The sequence below is a fragment of the Phaenicophaeus curvirostris genome, chromosome 23, assembly GCF_032191515.1.
Source record: "Phaenicophaeus curvirostris isolate KB17595 chromosome 23, BPBGC_Pcur_1.0, whole genome shotgun sequence".
NCBI lineage: Eukaryota > Metazoa > Chordata > Aves > Cuculiformes > Cuculidae > Phaenicophaeus > Phaenicophaeus curvirostris.
Window position 1 is genome coordinate 6,340,133 of NC_091414.1, and position 11,958 is coordinate 6,352,090.

Below are 11,958 nucleotides of genomic sequence, written 5' to 3' on the forward strand. Positions count from 1 at the left end.
GGGATGGGGACTCCACTACCTCAACTGTCATTTAAAGAGGATGTTACTTTGGAAGAACAAACACTATGGCTTCTGCTTCCTTAGCTTCCAGGATCTTTTTAGAGGATCTTGCTACGACTTTAAGATAAACTCTGGTCACAGTGCCTGCCAACATGCACCAAATATTGTCAAACAACATCAAATCCAGGCACTTCCACAGCAGCAAGGAGCATAGTGTGAGTAGTTGTGCTCTAGAAGGGCAGTTACCAGGACAATTACTTTATGTCTCTAAAGTTCCCAGTTAAGTAGCTGCACGGTCACATTGCCAAAAGGCAAAACTAAGCAGAAAATCCAGTCCCAGCCCTGTTGCTCTCGCTATTCTTCACCAACTATACGTGAAAAATTCTCCACATTCAACCAGACGATCCCTGCAGAGTTCTATTGTCTCAAATTATTAATTAAACATGCTCTCAAAGAAAGTAAATCCCTAAAATCATTTGCTTCTACCAAGCAACTCCCACAGTACCCTAACTGCAATTCAGACAGTCTAAGTATATCCACGCCCTGCAATTCTGAAGGGACCACCATCACACAAACTCTCTCTTCTCTCCAGTTCACAAATATACATGCATGCACAGGCCACAAGAGACCCCATCCAAGAAAATCCAGCCAATTTTCCCAACAACCTGCTCAGTGTTGATAACTTCTCCCCACTGAATATCTCGACTGTCTTTTCTTTCCCCTCAGGGGCAGGAGATGGCCGTTTGGATTCGTAAAGAGATGCAGCATTTAATAACCAAGACAAATCCAACCTAGACCATTACTCACCAGGAGTCACCTTGCACCTCATCACTCACTTACTTGAGGTGACATTCTGACCTTTACCCATTTCTTGCAGTATAAAGAGTATAAAACAACCCAGTGCAGCTATAGTAACTGTCCACCCAAACAGCCCAAAGAGTAATTGGGCGTTGTAGACCAATGACAGCTTAAACTTGTTCAGTTTTAATCTTAGAACTACTGGTGGACATCAACACTCAACCTCATCTTGCTGCTTTCTGAGGATAAAGAGAAGACACTTTTGTAGTCAAGACCTGGTTAAGGAAGCCCCTCCCAACCCAAACCATTCTATGATTCTGTTCAGTACTTGTAGCTACAGACAGCTGGGAGTTTGCTTAGGAGCAGATTCCAATCTAGAAAAAAAAAGTCCGATTTCACCATTACTTCAGTGTCTGCAAGGACAAAGAGGAACTTATAACACACGTTTGTGTGGATTGCTTATCTCCAGTACCTAAATATGCAAAAAGACAGAAGCATCTTTAATGGCCTGGATTTACATAAAAACTTGCACACCCTGCCTTCTGGAGAAGGGAAAACTGAAGAGGGAGAAGAAAGTTTCTATGTAAGGTACAAAAAGAGCTAGTGTTTTCCTGCTGCTCACAAGACAAAGGCACTACTTCCTTGGGAGCAGGGAAACTTTTTCTGAAGTTCCATCCCTATGGATGCCACTCACAGCTAAATCCTCAGGGCTGCTGGTGAAGGTACAAACAACTGACAAGGAGGAACAGCCAGCGCAATAGAACATAAAAAGCAAGAAGTCCATGAATAAGTTCTGATTCACAACACTCACAGCTATTTAATGATGAAATGTTATCATTTGGTAAAAGTCACTGGAGTATTATCACCAGAGACAGATGTCTGTCTACACAAGCAAAGAAGGAACTAGGATTCAACAATTTTAAAAAATCCCTCTACCTTTAATTACGACCTTCCAGGCTCTAGGCAGGCATTAACCTATATTACCCTCTAATTATTTTCACAGATTCACCAGATTGGAAAAGACCTCTTGGATCATTGAGTCTAACCATTTTTCCTAGCTTTCCATTATCTTTTAGCTACTGAGTTTCTAAACCAGTCTTCAAGGCAACAAGGCAAGTGCCCCTCACTGCATTATCTCAAAATCTAAAATCAAATGCACAGCAACACGAGTGCATCTATAAGAAAGCAAGACTTTGCAGACATTCATAATGATCCCCACAGCTCTGCAAGTCCCGGCACTTCCTCACACTTCTACTCTTACAGGACAAATTCAATTCTATTCCAGCTAAACCCAAATGGAATTAAATCATTTTGCATGCATAAGGCCAGTTCTTACTCCAAGGAATTTATAATTCAAGAAGCAGATGCAGAGGTGACCAAAAAGTCAAGAAGAATGGCAGTATCAGGATTACATATATCCTGCATTCTGCTTCCCATGAGTAAAACCCCGAGGCAAAAGGAGAGCCATAGAAAAAGAGGCACTTGAGAAAGGCTGAAGCAATGAAAAGAGATAAAACCGTCCAGCAATCACTGAAGAATACAGTAGGAAACACAGGAGAAAAGAGTTCCTGCCCCATCTGAGAGCAGACTTTGAAGAAATTAAACACAAAGATTAGTTTAAAGATGCACACTGAATGCAGAACACAGACTGGATGACAAACATTACAGATGATGTGAAAGGTAGCAGGCACTACAACCATGAAGGCTCCAACGTTAATGATACTATGGTGGGCATTTCTTGAGCTTCAGAACACACGGGGAGATACATGGAGCATAATACAACCTTATAAACTCAATCCTGTATGAATATCGTGCCCATGCAGCTCTCTCAGAAGTATTCTGCCTCCCAAGAATAAATGTATTGTTTTTTAAATTTCACTTAAACTATCATAGGTTAACGAGTTCTCCTTTCAGTAAGTGGCACATTTATTAGCACCATTTCGTTCAAGAAGGTACTAAAGGAAATCAAACTGAGGAAGAGCAGTACATCTGCTGACATCAGGGCAAGCCTCTAAAAGAGGGAGGATTCTTTCATTTGAGTGAAAGTTTAGATTTTCCAAAGCTCAAATACCAGCACAGTTTTTAATGACTGCAGGGTGTAAGTGTCCTGTCCCATCCCCCAACCCTCCACCTTCCCTGAGTTTTGCTGTCTGGGCTGTTAGGGATTTTCAGAGAAAGGATGATGAACATATGAGCTGGAGGAAAAAGGGACTCAAAATTTTATGACATTCATTTTAGTTCATGAAGTCATCATTTCACAAAATGCCTGAAGAAGAGCAGGTCCTGCCTAAACACCTCCACACCAGACCACAGGACAACTTTCATCTGCAAACCCAAGAGCTGCAGCCTTTCAGTAAGAAATTTTTGCTTACTATTTCTTACACAGCTCAAAGCACATTAAGATGTCTTCCATCGATGTCTCAAAACAAGTTTTACATTTAGTGACTGAAAACTTGGATAGCTAACAGAAAAATTACATCCCATGTCAATGCAGTTATTTCCTTTAAAGCGATAACTAAATGCTATGTTTCCACATAAGGGAGTAACTACAACCTTCTTGTAGCTGCTCAGTTCCTATAGTAGTATTTTATGGGATGTTTCTTCCAGAACAAATTAAGAGGGCATCAGTGTTTACTTCTTTGTTGATGTATACACTGACTTCAGAGAGGTTGCAAAATCCACTGCAATGTTTGCTTTTAAACAGTCCGGATGGCAACACATCCCCGGGGAAAGCACGGCAGCAGAGCAAGGGCCTGCTCACTTTTAGATGAAAATCTAGAGGCAGGAGATAATCATAAAGGTTGCAAAAGCTTTGTGTCTGCTGCTCCAACAATATTTGTGGGAGTCATCCGTTTTTACAATGTGCTTACGCTGAAGTTCTGCTCCCAGAGCAGAGGAAGCACATCCATCTCCTCCTCTGCCGAGTTACTTACAGGTCACAGACAGAAAGCCAGCGTGAGTCATGCACTCACTCAACTCACAGCGCATCTGACAATGCAACGACTGAGAAGCCTTCTAGTAAACACTATAATGAGACACGCTTTGGCCCACCACCCTCTCAGAAACATCAAGTCACTGTAAGAAGTTCGCAGTGTTTTGAAAAGCACTATTTCATGACATTAAGGCTGTTCTCAGTTCAGCAAAGCACATTAATAGCACCTTCCCCACCCAATCATAACCAGAATACCCAAACCCAAAACAAACAAGCAAAGAGACCCAGGAAAAGACATTACCAGCAATTTCCAGAATCGTGTTTTCAATATTGGAAATGGTAAAAGCCCAACCTACATGCATTGGCAGTTTTGTAATACCATTACATAAGAATTATTTAACTACAGCAACAGATTTGAAAAGCAGCAGCAGTCGCCGCTACGCTGGTTCACACATCAGAAAAACAAATCGATAAAGGGAATGATGAATTTTGCAAGCACACATTTGACTGTCACAGAGAGTGGACTGCGATTTCAACACCCTCAAGAGCAGAAACATTTCAGCTCTTAGCTACCAAGGCACCGCAATCCTGAAAAGAGAAAACAAAAAGTACAGCTGTTGCCTTCCCAACACACAATAACCAGCTTAAGCTTTAACAAGTGCCATTAAAAGCCTCTATCATAAGCCCGATGCGTTCACGTGCCGAGTTTGGAAACATGGAACTTTTTTTACCTGATGTTCTGCATGAATGTTATCCCCGGTAGGCCAGCGATGTTTGCTGTTATTATAGCCGCCTCCGCCACTTCCTCCTCCCCCAAGCTGCTCACCATGCTGCCTCTGGAAGAAGTAATCCACCATAGCGTCGTCCTGGGAGCGGCCTGCAACTCCTATGGATCCAGGAATGGGGCTGGAGTGCGTCCCTGCTGCAAGCGCCTGGTTTGCAGCTGGCTGTTGCTGAGCCTGGGACCCTGCTCCAGATGTCAACACAACAGGCATGTTGGGATTAGCTGTGTCTTGGCCGTGCTGTTTCAGGTGGGGGCTGAACGAGTCCTGCCAGAGTACTGCTTTTCTCTTCAACACACACGCAACGCTCATTCCACCAACACCTACGGGGGCGAGGGAGGGGGAGAGACAGCAAGGGAGAAAAGGAAAAGAAAACATGAAATCCTTACAGCTTCAGCTTTACATGTTCAATAACACACCCACCTTGTGACTGGCAGGGACACATCACGATGCAAACTCGACTCCTTTTAACACCGTTATTTGCTCCATTAACCTAACAACTAAAATATTGCATAAAAATGCAGGCCAGCTAAAACTCCCATATTTTATGCTGCAAAGTGTTATCAGTATATACAAGACTCCTGTAAGGTGCCCATTACACTGACATCAGAATGCCAATTTATGCGATGGACAAAACACTGACTGGAGTGCTGCCACAGAAAATTGCTGGAAAAAAGGCCCCGAAAACCTCAGCGGAAGGGAAATTACATCCTCAGTGCCCGCTGTTGTTTACACCTGACAAATAAGGAGGCAGATCTTCAATCAATACGGGAGTCCCGCTGTATCAGAATGTGTTCACTCAGTCATGCAAAACAATAAGTCAACAGGTTTTTTCAAATGCAAGCTTAAAACACTAGATTTCTGCTTATACAGTTAACTACGTCCCAAACAAGGTGCATTCTGCCTGTAAACTCAAGCTGGCTTCCGTAAAAGAGACATAAAGCACACCAGCACGTTTTGTACAAGATGCCCTGGGGAAGGAACAGCTAACCTCTCAGTGCCCGGGATCTTGGCAGAACCTTCCAGAGCCAGAGCATCCAGCAGCGCCGGTCCTGCTGCCAACAGCGCCAGGGCAAAGCTGGACAAGTTGTAGAAACCGCCCAACACCGAAAACACCTCAAATGCTTCACATGTACCCAAAATGCAGGAGGGCACTCGTCAGACCAGGCTGACAGCAGCTCACTGATTTACTGCCCCCCCCCCCGGTATTTTGACAGCACCCCACATCTCCAAATGACACAAGCACTTCTGTTCTTTCAAGAGATTGTTACCAGCTGATCCTGAGAGCAGTAAAGCCATTACACGTGTGAGCAGAGAAGTGTTTGCCCCCCATTATGTAATACTCAGCCAATGCAGAGCACACACACAAATCAAATTCATTTTTAAAGGCATGGCATAGCAAGGATTATTATTATTATTATTATTATTATTATTATTATTATTATTTAAAAGGATTGCTAGTTCACGACTTCAGGGCCTGCAACCCCACAAATACCACATAGAGTGACAAGGATGAAACTGGGTGGGGAGAGAATTCAGCCCTCACAGACTCCACCACAGCTGCACACCAGCACAGAATGCTTTTACTATTGTACCTTGGTGGCTGCAAACCTTGGCCCTGATCCTGCCAGCAGCTCCGGCGGCCTGAAAGGCGGCTCTGTTTCCTCTCTGCTCATCGTAGTAGTTTTGAACAACAGTCAACTACTACATGCAACTTCCAAGAACAATTTTCTAACAGCAGAGTGAGAAAGTTGACAAACAAAAAAAAAGTCCAAGTCATATCTTTGATCAAACTTGCTCAGGTTTGTCCCTATAACTGAGAAAAGCATTAATACCCAGAAGCAAAGGACTATAAGAACTGGGGTGGCAAGACTTCTTATTGCACCTACAATATGCATTTGTCAACACACACACAGAGCCTCCATGGCCACATAAACAAGCAACTCTGCAAGGTATTTCATAGTTCAAAGACCTTCGTGATTTCAATACAGGTAACACAGAATACAACTAACTCCTCTGTCTTTTTAAAAGTCTGGAAATTGCTACCTGCCTCAAATACTTCATAAATCACTGTGACAATGTCCAGTATTACTAAACCGTCACTGATTACGAAGAATACAATGCTACGATTTAATGGCATTTTTCCTTTAGCTTTAACAAACATTATAAACAAACTCCTTTGGTAACATGAAATGAAGCAATAAAGGCCTCCACACAACAAGAAAAAAATAACTCGGTAATTATGGTCAGAAATTCACATCTCACCAAGTCAGGGTGTGTGTTAATTGCAGACAATGAAACCTGAGCAGGCCTCTATAAGAAGGCCTTACAAGTTCTCTCAGGGCAGCCTTTAAAACCATGAGGATACTATGAATCCACAAAAACTTTTAAGTATTGCTATACTGTGACAAGCTGTGCTTCCCCCCGGAAATGCCACAAGGTACAAAGCAGTGAGCGAAGGCAGCGCAGGCACGACCTCACTCTCCACCCTCAAAAGGCAGCAGACGGCAAGGCCCCTCTGTTCACCAACACAAACTCATTTGTGGTTTAACTTCCACACAAATCGCTAATAACTGCGTTACTGTAAAAACTAGGGTGCTTTGAGAGTCTAGTATCACCATTCAGGTACTCCGCAGGCCCGCACAAGTGCCTCCAGCTCCCAGGCGCTTCCTCTTTGATCTCACACAGATGAGGCAGCTCCAAACACGAGCTAAAAACTTGGCAAAGGCGACATTTTGAATGGGAGCAAAGGGGAAAGGAGCATTCTGGGTAGTTCAAGTTTAGTTCCAAGACATGTTTTGATAGAAATCCTGTATTAAATGTAGCAGCCAGCTGAATCCTGTCATTCAAAGCGCACAGAGCATCAGAAATACGTTCAGTCACCTACACAACGCACATTCATTTGTGATCTGGCAGCTGCTGGGCTCGCCGCTGCTAATGGCTACCAGGACCTTGCCATTCCCAAACTCCTTAGCAAATATAATAAGTGGACTTTTCTCAAGCAGACCATTGCTGGGAATAGTTTCGTGTTTACAAACAAAGGCTTCTACACTGCTACAAAAGGGACAATTTTCCTTTTCCCTCGATAAAAACACAGCACATAAATAAACTGCTGTGTTATCATCACAGCCAAAATACTTTAGATTAGGGGATGTTCCACAAGCAACAAAACTTCAGAGACATCTCCACACAAGATTTAAGCTTAAAAGCAACAACAACACTGAATAATGCAGCTTTAATCCACATCAAGCAGAGCTACACATTCAGAGCTTCTTGCTCTTAAGCAATATTCATTTAAAAATAAGAGCCAATATTAAAGAATTAAGCCGGCACAAGATGGATGTTTCAAAAAGTTCAATCATAAGCTAGAAAAGAGTTTGGGTAGGGTGGGTTTTTTTGGAAAGTTTAACTGGAAATGAAAGTAGAGCCATTGTTCGAGAGCTGTGTGGCCTACAGGAACTTTTAACGTTTAAGCCTTGTGTTTTCCCCAAATCCTGGGGAGAGGCAGCAGGGAGCAGGTAAATCGATCACCCATCCAACTACTTCAACCAGCATTAAAACACGGGGAGACAAATGCTCCCCCTTTACCTCACCTCCCTCACTCTTAATAAAGGAAATTCCTTACTCATGATCCGCCAAATCAAATCTCTGCTCGGAACAAAGTTATTAAACATTGACCGGGGGAAAAAAAAACAAATGGGGAGGGTTTCTCAGGCTGGGGCCACAGGCTCGTATTACAATTAACAGGGGCCAAATGCTGTTATGATGGGAAAAGAGGATAAAAACAAGGTACACCCCCACCCTAAACGCAACCTCTGGATTGCCCTCCACCCCAGCATTGTCTGTGCCTCCTCGCCAGTGGCTCCGTACACTCCGACACCGCAGCCACGGGAGCCCCCCAGAGCTGGGGAACGGGGGGAAGGGCAAGTGGACCCCCAAGGCTGGGAAACTGAGGGAGGGGATGAGGACCCCCAAAGCCACTAGAGCCGAGGAACTGAGGGAGGGGGTAGGCAGGGAAGCCCAGGGTCGGGGAAGGGGGACGAGGGGCCCTAGAGCCGAGGGACTTGGCGGGGCGGAGACCCCCCAGGACTGGGGAAGAGAGGGGCAGAAGGACGACGACCCCCACAGCCAAGGAATTGGAGGGGGAGGCGGGGCGGGTGGAACTGGGACCTCAAGGCCAAGGAATGACGGGGGAGGACCCCAGAGCCAAGGGATTGGGGGGGAAGAACGGGGACCTCAAAGCCGGGGAATCGGGGCGAGGGGACACAGGGCTGGGGTCTCCCACCACCGAAGGGTGGGAACGCAGCCCCCCTCCTCCTCCCCGCAGGGCCAGGCCCGAGGCAGCCAAGCGAGCTCCCCCCGGCTGGGCCCGCCCGGCACAGCGCGGCCCGGGGGGGGGGGGGCGGGGGGCGCCGCCCGGCCGGGCCTACGGCCCCCATATGTGTGTCCCCCCCAGCAACACCCCATCCCCACGGCCCGCGAACCGCTCACGAGAGGCGGAGGTCGCTCACGGGGAGGCGGGGGCCCGCCGAGCGCGCCCCCCTCACCGGTAACAATAGGGGCCAGGCCCCGGCCCCCGACACGGCGCCGGGCGGCAGCGCCGGGCGCAGCGCCCCCGCCGCCTTCGGGCCGGCCTGGCGCCCCTCCGCCCGCTCCCCACGCCAATATGGCGCCACGGGCGGCTCCGCCGAGGTGCGCGGCGCGCCGGGGGCCGTTCCGGTACCGATACTCACGGGCGGAGCGGTAGGATGAAGACGGATGCCGGCCCCCCCCAGGCCGCTCGCCGCCTCGCCTCTCCCCCTGCCTTTCACTCCGACAACATGGCGGCGCGGCGGGCACGGCGCCGCGGGGCACGCCGGGAAGGCGAGGCCGCGCCGGGAGGACCGGCCGGGCCCCAGCGCCGCCGCCCGGGCCCCGGGGGACGGAGGGGGAGGGACAGAGGGACGGGGGGGACAGACAGACGGGGGAGGGGGGGCAGGCAGTAAGAGCTTTTGGGGTTCTAGAGAGCGAGCATCCTTTGTCAGGGCTGGGCGACGCGAGGGAGTGATCTCTGTCAAGCGTGTGCAGCAGCACAAGAGCTGGGGATGGAATGTTTCCTATTTACATGGAGATGTGATACCCAAAACTCCAGCAAAATGCTGGGAAATCAGCTCTCTGAGAGTCTGAGAAGTCAACTCTCTGAGTCCTTTTGGACTTTCAGAAAGCAAGCATCCTTTATCAGGGCTGGGCAGCATGATGGAGTGATCTCCATCACTCATACAGCAACCCAAGAGATGCTCACAGAAGATATTTCGCATTACATGCGTATGTGATACCCAAAATGCCAGCGAATCAACTCTAAGAGTTGTTTTGAAGTTCTAGAAAGTGAATATCCTTTGCCAGGCATAGGCAACATGAGGGAGTGATCCCCATCAGTCGTGTGCAGCGAGAAAAGAGCTGGGGACGGAATATATTTTCTATTTACATGGAGATGTGACACTCAACATGCTAGCAAAATGCTGGGAAATCAATTCTGTAAGAGTCTGGGAAAACAACTCTCTGAGTCCTTTTGGACTTCTAGAAAGCAAGCATCCTTTACCAGGCCTAGGCAACACGAGGGAGTGATCTCTGTCAAGCCTGTGCAGCAAGACAAGAGCTAGGGACGGAATGTATTTCGTATTTATATGGATATGTGACACTCAACATGCCAGCAAAATGCTGGGGAAACAACTCTCTAAGAGTGCCTTCAGAGTTCAAGAAAGCAAGCATCTTTTATCAGGGCTGGGCAACAGGAGGGAGTGATCTCCATCAACCACGTGCAGCAAGACAAGAGGTGGGTACAAAATACATTTCCAACTTGCATGCATGTGGTACCTAACATGCTTGGAAATCAACTCTCTAAGAGTGCTTTTGGGTTTTTAGAAAGTGAGCATCCTTTATCAGGGTTGGGCAACACGAGGGAGTGATCTCCATCAACCACGTGCAGCAAGACAAGAGCTGGGGACACAATATATTTCCCCTTTGCACACATGTGTGGTACCTAAAATGCTGGGAAATTAACTTTCTAAGAGTCTAAGAAGTCAACTCTCTGAGTCCTTTTGGACTTTCAGAAAGCAAGCATCCTTTATCAGGGCTGGGCAGCATGACAGAGTGATCTCCATCAACCATGTGCAGCAAGAAAAGAGCTGGGGACACAATATATTTCCCACTTGCACACATGTGATACCCAAAATGCCAGCAAATCAACTCTAAGAGTCTTTTTGGAGTTCTAGAAAGCGAGCAGGCCTAGGCAACATGAGGGAGTGATCTCTGTCAAGCATGTGCAGCAAGACAAGAGGTGGGGACAGAATTATTTTCCTATTTACGTGGATATGTGATACCCGAAACTCCAGCAAAATGAACACTCTAAGAATCCTTTCAGAGTTTAAGAAAGTGAGCATCCTTTATCAGGGCTGGGCAGCATCAACCACGTACAGCAACACAAGAGCTGCTTACAGGATATATTTCCTACTTACATGCATGTGTGGTACCCAAAATGCCAACTAATCAACTCTCTCAGAGTCTCAGTCTTGGAGTTTTAGAAAGCGAGCATCCTTTACCAGAGCTGGACAGCATGAGGAAGTGATCTCCGTCAATTGTAACGAGACAAAACCAGGTTACAGGATATATTTCCTGCTTACATGCAGGTGTGATGCTGAAAATGCGATCAAATCACATCTCTAACATTTGTTGCAGAGTTTTAGAAAGCAAGCACCTTTTAATCAGGCCTCGGCAACAAGAGGGAGTGATCTCCATCACTCATGTGCAGTGAGACAAGAGCCGCTTACAGAAGACATTTCCTCCTTACATACATGCATGTGTGATACCCAAAATGCCAGCAAATAAACTCTCTAAGAGTCGTTTCGGAGTTTTAGGAAGAAAGCACCCTTTAATGAGGCCTGGGAAATGCGAAGGAGTGATCTCCATCACTCATGTGCAGCAATAGAAAAGCTTCTTGCAGAATATATTTCCCATTTACATGCATACGTGATACCCAAAATGCCAGCAAATAAACACAAATAAAGACTAATTTTGGCATTTTAGAAAGGAAGCATCCTTCAATCAGGCCTGGGCAACATGAGGGAGTGATCTCTGTCACTCGTGCAGCAGCATAAGAGCTGGAGACAAAATGTATTTCCCACTTATATGCATGTGTGATACCCAAAATGCCAACAAATCAACTCTCTGAGAGTCATTTTGTAGTTTTAGACAGCAAGCACCCTTTAATCAGGCCTGGGACTTCTTTCAAGGGCCTGTAGTGACAGGATGAGGGGGAATGGCTTTAAATTGGAAGAGAGAAGATCTAGATTAGACATTAGGAAGAAATTCTTCACAGTGAAGAGGGGGATGCCCTGGCCCAGGTTGCCCAGAGCAGTGGTGGCTGCCCCATCCCTAGAGGTGTTCAAGACCAGGTTGGATGGGGCTTGG

At 46.6% G+C, this 11,958-nt stretch overlaps 1 protein-coding gene across 7 annotated transcripts in view; it reads right to left on the reverse strand.

Annotated features, from left to right (window-relative positions):
• The window catches only part of PUM1 (pumilio RNA binding family member 1), a 79,180-nt gene extending 69,806 nt beyond the window's left edge, over nt 1-9,374 (reverse strand). For all 7 annotated transcript variants that reach the window (XM_069875214.1, XM_069875209.1, XM_069875213.1 and 4 more), the window contains exons 1-2: nt 9,246-9,374; nt 4,462-4,835 (exon numbers count right to left, since the gene is read on the reverse strand). In XM_069875214.1, coding sequence (XP_069731315.1) covers nt 4,462-4,824 — 363 coding nt within the window. In that variant the 5' untranslated portion in view covers nt 4,825-4,835; nt 9,246-9,374. The remainder of the gene's footprint in view (nt 1-4,461; nt 4,836-9,245) is intronic.
• Nucleotides 9,375-11,958: the final 2,584 nt, after the last annotated feature.